The following is a 7,820-nucleotide window of genomic DNA, read 5'->3' on the forward strand; positions in this document are numbered from 1 at the left end:
CAGAGGGTGGTACGTGTATGGAATGAGCTGCCAGAGGATGTGGTGGAGGCTGGTACAATTACAACATTTAAGAGACATTTGGATGGGTATATGAATAGGAAGGGTTTGGAGGGATATGGGCCGGGTGCTGGCAGGTGGGACTAGATTGGGTTGGGATATCTGGTCGGCATGGACGGGTTGTACCGAAGGGTCTGTTTCCATGCTGTACATCTCTATGTCTCTATTTGCTGCAATATGTGAGCCGATCACAGCTTGGCACTCTTGAATGATTTTCACCATTACCACGTGTGCAGTAAATTAACAAAGCAGGCCATTCACCTTTAATAGAATGAGCCATTTTAATTTCCAATGAAATCACCACAAATTAAAATTAAGAGGATCAGCGAATGGGAACCGATATAATCTGCCAGTTTACCATATAAGAGATGTCGGTGAATATCACTCCCTCACTAAGTCTCTAATATTCCTCAATTGCCTTAGTTTTTTTTTTAAAAAGGCATCACTTTTGTCACCAGTCTCTCGTTTTACAACACACTCACCTCCAAGCTCCGGTACAGTGTACTGTTGGTGCTTGGTGGCTCACTGATTGGTTGTTCATGTTGAAGTTCCAGAGCATGTTTAGCATTGAATCTGAAGAAGTCTATTAGTTCTGCAGCTGCATCAATCTCTGCCTGAATTACTGTTTTACCCTGATAAACAGAAAAAGGTCCATTATTAATGTTAAAGTGAATATTAGAAATTTGTAAAAATTATTGCCTTTCACACCAGATGTTAAAATGAAGCCCTGTCTGTCTTCAAACTATTTTGAAGAACAGCAGCAGCCATGGAGTTCTCTCCAGTGTTTTGGTTAACAACTCTCCTTTCAGCTGAAGTTGATGATGTCATCAGGTTTGTTTGAACTTGCTGCACACAATTTGGCTGCTTTATTTGCTACAAAACATGTTACTGTGAACTACTTGAGTGTCCAAGTTTGTAATTTGTTATCATGTACATATATAATGCATTTTAGCATTGCATAAGTTCAAGACATTTCTTTTGAAACGAGGTCCCAAAGACAATGTAAATAAACTAAGAGGTAGGGAGAGACTGAACAGTAAGATTGCAAGCTGTGAGGAGTTCAAAGCAAGAACATGAGGTAGAACAGTGAATGGTAATCAAGGTCAGCCAAAGCCTCACTGAAATGGTGTGTAAAGAAAGGGAGGACCAGTATCTCCATAAAAGGGATTATGGCCCATTAGTTATCAAGGACACCATATGTTTCCTTTGTGTTGGAACTGCTATACTGATAATAGCCCTGCGAAAATAAGCAAATGTCAAGGGTTCAGATGATAGAAACCTGAGCAAACAAGAACTGTGTGTGCAAGTATTACTTTAATTGAATAACTGAGTTTTGGATGTAAGCCAGTGATCAGTTCAGTAAGGTTCAATAGTTTGTGAATTATAGCAAAGATACAAGAAAATTAGGATACTTTAGATAACTTACTGAAAATTCAAGAGCGACAAAGAAAATCAGCCAGTGGTAAAAGACAAAGGGGATGGTCCCATAATAATACATTAATTCTCACACTTAGGCTTAAAACAAAATCATAGCTATTACCAGTACAAAGTCAGCTTAAAACCATTGAACAGACTCCAAAGAGAGAGGGTGAAACAGAATGGACTGAAGTGGCTGTAAAAAACTTTGAAACATCTCCACATTGTAATGTTTGTGTCACACAAGTGCCAGGCAATGACCATATCAAACAAGAGAAATTGTAACTACTGTCCCTTGTGTTTACTCATCACCACCAAATTCCCCACTATTAACATTCTTGGGTTTACCGTAGAACAGAAACTGAACTGGACTGGCCATATAATTACTGTGGACACAAGAAAAGACCAGAGGTTAGGAATTCTGCACTAAGTAACTCAGCTCCTGTCTCCCACTACCTGTCCACCATGTATAAGGTGGAAGTCAGGATATGATGGAATTCTCCCCATTTGGATGCAGTTGCAATAACATTCCCAGTTCAACACCTCCAAGAAAAAAACAGCCTGCTTGATGAACACTGCTACCACCCCCCACCACCTTCAACATTCACTCTTTTCTCTACTGATGCACAGGGGCAGTATTTCAAACTATCTACAAGATGTACTGCAGTACTCATAGGCTCTTTTGACAATATCTTCCAATATCATGACCTCTACCACCTAAAAGGACAAAGCTAGCAACATAGGAGCACCACTACCTGCAAGATCTACTTCAAGTCATACATCATGCTGACATGAAACAATATTGCAGATTCTTCAGTGTCATTTGGTCAAAATCCTGGAATTCCCTTACTAACAGCACTCTGGGTGTACTGTTATGACCCACTTGGGAAACTGCGCTGAATCTCAAATCACTGAATCTTAGAATCCACAAAAGCCTTCCATGCAGGAAGAGGCCATTCAGCTCATCGAATCTGCACCGATAATTCAAATAGCATCCCATCCAGCCTCCAATATATCCCATAACTCCACATTTACCTTGGCTAACCCACCTAGCTTCTGCAACACTAAACACAACGGACAATTCAGCATGGCCAATCCATTTAACCTGCACATCTTTGGACTTTGGAAGGAAACTGGAGCAGCTTGAGGAAACCCACATAAGTACAGGGAGAACATGCAAACTCCACATAGACAGTTACTTAAAGCTTGATCAAAACCAGGTCCCTGGCGACTTGAGGCAGTTTAACCACTGAACCACTGTGCCGCCCTGTCGCATAACTCCTGGAATCACCACACACATTAAATGATTTGAAGTCTCCAATTTACCTGTCTGTTGGAATCAAGTTAACAGACTGACCAGCTTCCTGTACTTAACAAGAATTACTATTTATTACAAATAAGTAAATTTTAATCTCAGTAAACAGCTATAAAACTATCAACATTTGGCTAACAGTTAACACCTCTAAACTACTTATAAAACCTCTACAGATACAGAGACAGAAACTAATTTTAACCATGGTTTTACAGATGGAAATAAAAACTGAGAACCACAGTTCAATACTGCCAGGCCACTGGGTTTGTTAAGATGTTCCTTTTGCTTGACAAGACTTTATGTTCTTTAACCACTTTTACTCCAGGTTCTTTGATTTATTTTGCCCTCTTCTTCATGCAAGTTAAACACTACTTACAAAGTTTCTTAGTTACTGGTTGAAGTCAACAGCTTACAGCAACTGGTTGAGAAAATAACTGGCTTTTCTCAGGCTCCAGATATTTTTACGGCAGAGACATAACCACCTGCTCTCTCAACAATCTGAACGCTTCTCAATGAATTATTCATACCCACAAACTGTTCGGCTGCCAAGGAATGAATCAGCGAGTTGGTGTCAGGCCACTGACACTTGCATCCATAACTGGTCATAACTAAGCTAAGCAATGAGCTGCTACTTGCCCACCAAATCTCAGGCTGCACACATACCCCAGTCTCATGCTGTCTACAAATATCTCCCTCTACTGCTAAGCAAAGCAGCAGCATAAACATCACACAAATTAGCTTGTCACTAGTTTTTATTTTGAAAAGATGTAGCAATTCCTTCCTTAATTCATTGATTTCAAAAAAAGTCCTTTTCCATTTTAATCCACATCAAAAATATACAAAATAAGATGATACCATCTTTACCATACCTACACCCCCAAAGACTCCAGTAATTTAAGAGATACGACTTAAATTAATGTTCTTTATTTCCTCACTGATGTGGGTATAATTTACATACCTGTCCAATCATAGTTCTGGCCAAAAGTTCTGCACGTCTTGACCCACTAATTAAGTCAGCCGCTTTAAAGAATATTTGTGCTCGATCCTCGACAGGTTTGAGATCCCATTCCCTGTGTGCAGACAGTGCTGCATTAATTGCTTTATTAATTAAATCCTGTCAAAAAAAAATTAAGAAGCTGGTTTCTATCTCAAAAGGAAAACCAATCAGGTGAAATACAAACACCTAATTTTATTATTTTGTGAATTTATTTTAAGCTAAATGGAAATTAGCTGAACACAAAATCAATTCCTGCTTCCTTAAGTCAAAAAAATTATTTTATTGACATGCAATAGTATTTTCCTTTTCAGGAAAAGATCTCTGGCAGGGTGGTTCTCCCTCACCTCTGCATTGAAAGGGTCAGGCTGGATTACAGATCTAAATCTCTAGAGTGAGATTCGAATCGACAACTTTCTGACTCAACATGCAAAACTACTACTCAAAAACCAAAGAACTGTGGTTCCTAAAGTCAGAAACAAAAACGAAAATTGCTGGATAAAACTCAGCAGGACTAGCAGCACTGGGAGAGAAAGCAGAATTAACGTTTTGGGTTCAGAGACTCTTCCTCAGAACTGTTACTTACTGATTTGGAATCTTTTAATACAGTAACTTAAAACTTAAGACTAATATTTTTGATTCCAATCAATCAGTGTCCTTCATATTGTTGAGTTAGTCTCCACCTGTTAGTTTACCTTGTCAGCATAGCAGAACTTGGCCACTTTGTGTGAATGATTAAATGGCTGAAATAAAGAAAATAAGGTAATCTTAATTCACATCGACTGTATTCTGTAGTTTTGCAAGAGCATAAAATATACTGTTCTTGCAACATTTAGACGCCAAATGAGTCCAGTCAAGCCAGTTAACAAAGCCACTATTTTAAGAAAAAAATGGAAGAAATGTGGGATTTAATCCCCAAACACAGGGCAAGAATCCAGTACATTACACAGAGGTTACAACTCAGAAACAAGTCATTCTTACACACTCATCAATACCAGTATTTATGATCCACTAGCATATACCCACTACACTCCCTCTCTACTGGCAGCATATTGGAAACCAAATGTGACCATAAATCACCACCATGGAAGGCCCGCTTTTGGGCTCCATTCCAGATTTTTTTCCCCCAGGGTTTATTCCACTAGCCTTTAACTCTCCTATGATATTCACAAAGCAGTGAGGTCCAGGTTGCTTGTTTCACCACGAGGAGACACAGCTGATGAATTGTTAATAGGCTGTGTACTGACAGGGAAAGATTTACACATTTGGTTCTCATTTTAGCATTGCTGCTGGTAAGTGTGTAGGTTGAAAAGGAGAAATAAATTAGCACATAGAGGAAAAGCCTACTAACCTGTTTTAAACACATATAGGGTGCAGCATATTAACCTACTGGACGAAGTGGCAGTACTCTGGAACCTATATTATGTTATGAAAACATCTTATCCGAATTGTTAATTTAGAATGCTGGACATAACTTGAATCAAAAGGTGACAGATGCAGCACAATAAAAAGCTGCATTTGCAAAAAAAAACACATGGTGCTTGATTGGAGTCACCTTTCGTGCTGGGAGGTTACATGACCCAGTTTGTGGGTGTAATAAAGCCATTTGATTTTAAAACCTCAGGAGCAACAGCCTTTGCTTTTTCTTTCTCAGAAACCTCTCAAAGTCTGAGAGTTGAAAATGCACTGAAACCCTATCATCACAAATAGAGTGTCCACCACTATATCCCAAAAAGAAAATTCAGATAGCTACATTCGATTGAGGAAGGCACCCAGTGTCAACAGTTTATTTGCAAATTCAGTTCAACTACAGGTACACATTTAGAAAATCTGCGTACTTTTGTTCCCCTCCAAAATTAACTACTACTCAGCCAAAGTAGTTTTAAGACTACACTCTGCAGAGGTTTTATTTCCCCACCCAACTTGGATGTAGTGTATGTTTAAGTTTTCAAGGAATATAGCTGTATATGTTTGTACAGACTAAAACATTTTTTAAAAATCTGTAGATCTTTGCAAACAAACATAATACTTTACGAACCTGAACAACTTTCTGATATTGAGCAATATCAGCTCTGATTAAAGAATTAGCAATCTTGCTTTTATAAAATTCAAGTTGTATGGAAACTATTGGAGAGGGAAGGAAACATTTTGCACCTCCTAACTTGGTCATAACAATTAGATACTGTTTTAATATACTTGGGGAAAAAAGAATGGGATACTCTAGCAAACCTAATCATTTCTTTGTACAAATTTATGACCTATTTATGCTTGAGTTCAACAGCCCACTTATAAAAACAAAATATGATACATTCCATAATGTAATTTATTAGCTACCTGGACTTCTAAAAAAATGTTGTATTTGGACATAAAGAACTCTCTTTTCATTTGTACTCTTCAGGGACTTTCCATTGAGTGAGTATTCTGTTCCTTCTTTCTACTCCCAAAATACATCACCTCACATTCTCCAGCATTAAATTACATCTGCCACCTGTCTGCCCATTTCATGAACCTATGCCCTTTTCAACTTCTCTTTACTATTACCAATCCTCTCCACTTTTGCTTCAGCAGCAAGTTTTGAAACATGTCCCTGCATCCAAGCCTGAGCAATCAATGCTTCAAGAATAAATATAAACTCAGTACTGACCTTAAAAATATATCATTTCCAGTTTATGTCCAATCTGAGCATTATTTAGTAACCTTAGCGCTGTGTTCACAATAATCAACTAACTTTTTAATCCATGTTGCTGATATTTCTTACACTGTGCAGTTTTTAAAAAAATATAATAAACCTCTAAAAATCCAAACACACCGCACCTACTGGATTCCTTTTGACTATGTAATTAACTTTTTCCTCAGAGTATCATTTCAATAATGTACCAGGAGTATTACTTGTGTTATATAGTATTTATCCAACATCTTTCTTACCATAAAGAACTTAAATAAATTTAATTAGTTACTTTATAATCTGCACTGATTTGGCGTTCAATATTTTCCATATTGTCAATGAGTGGGAACCCTAACTTCAGTAAAGAATTGATTCCCATAAATGTGCTGCCGTTGTCCTTCTCAGTGATAGAGGCTGTGGGTTTTGAAAGTCCTGAAAAAGACAGCTGGGTGAGTTGCTGCATTGCATCTTACAGACAGTACACACTGCTGTTACTGTGTGTCAGTGGCATAGTGAATGTTTAAGGTGGGGATGGGGTGTCACTCAAGCTGGTTGCTTTACCCTGACTGGCGTCAAGTTTTTTTTTTGAGCGTTTTTGGGAGTTCTACCCAAACATCGAAACAGAGAGAACTTCATTTGGCTCTTGACTTCTGCCTTGTAGACAATGGGCAAATGCTGGGGAGTCAGATAAGTTACATGTTTCAGAATTCTTAGTCTCTGACCTACTCTCATATATATATATATATATACCTATGTATATATGGATGGTCTAGTTTACTTTCTGCTCAACGGCGATAGTGGGGGCAATTCAGCAACATCCCAAGTCCTACAACAGTTCAGGAAGGCAGCTCACTACTACTGTTAGGTTCTTTTCCCCGAGGTTTCATATACGAGGTGGAATCTGCACACACCAACTTCTACAACAGTTAAAGTTTAATAAAGCTTGTATAAGTTAGGTGACCTCTCTGAGACTCTTGGCAGGCTTACCAAGTCGTCAGAAGAGAGACCCCCATAGAGAATACATCCCCTTTATATAGGTCAGTTGGCAATGCTTACAGATACTCTGCCAAATCACCCACTAAAACCACATGTTACCCCAGGTACAATGGTAGGATAAGATCATCCTAGGAGATAATGCAAATGCTAATGCCCTAATCCTGGGGAATTGTTATGCAGATGATTTACTGACTCAGTGATTCCCCAAGACAATGTAAGTGTGATGTGTCCTGGCTTCGGAATGGCCCTGTAAATGAGTTCTAGCTCTGCTTCTTCCTCAGACAATGTAGGTGTGATAGGCCTCAGCATCAGGGATGATCATGGCAATGAAAGTATGGAAGAGATTAAATGATAGTTTAATTTGATAATAGTGGTGGTGG

General features: G+C 38.5%; 1 protein-coding gene across 2 annotated transcripts in view; it reads right to left on the reverse strand.

Annotated features, from left to right (window-relative positions):
* Positions 1 to 7,820, reverse strand: part of aldh4a1 (aldehyde dehydrogenase 4 family, member A1) — a 47,027-nt gene that overhangs the window by 29,487 nt on the left and 9,720 nt on the right. The window contains exons 4-6 of one of the 2 annotated variants that reach the window (XM_043675840.1): positions 4,475 to 4,522; positions 3,744 to 3,899; positions 540 to 689 (exon numbers count right to left, since the gene is read on the reverse strand). In XM_043675840.1, coding sequence (XP_043531775.1) covers positions 540 to 689; positions 3,744 to 3,899; positions 4,475 to 4,522 — 354 coding nt within the window. The remainder of the gene's footprint in view (positions 1 to 539; positions 690 to 3,743; positions 3,900 to 4,474; positions 4,523 to 7,820) is intronic. The other variant, XM_043675841.1, reaches the window with a different exon arrangement.

The sequence above is a fragment of the Chiloscyllium plagiosum genome, chromosome 34 (assembly GCF_004010195.1).
Source record: "Chiloscyllium plagiosum isolate BGI_BamShark_2017 chromosome 34, ASM401019v2, whole genome shotgun sequence".
Lineage (NCBI taxonomy): Eukaryota > Metazoa > Chordata > Chondrichthyes > Orectolobiformes > Hemiscylliidae > Chiloscyllium > Chiloscyllium plagiosum.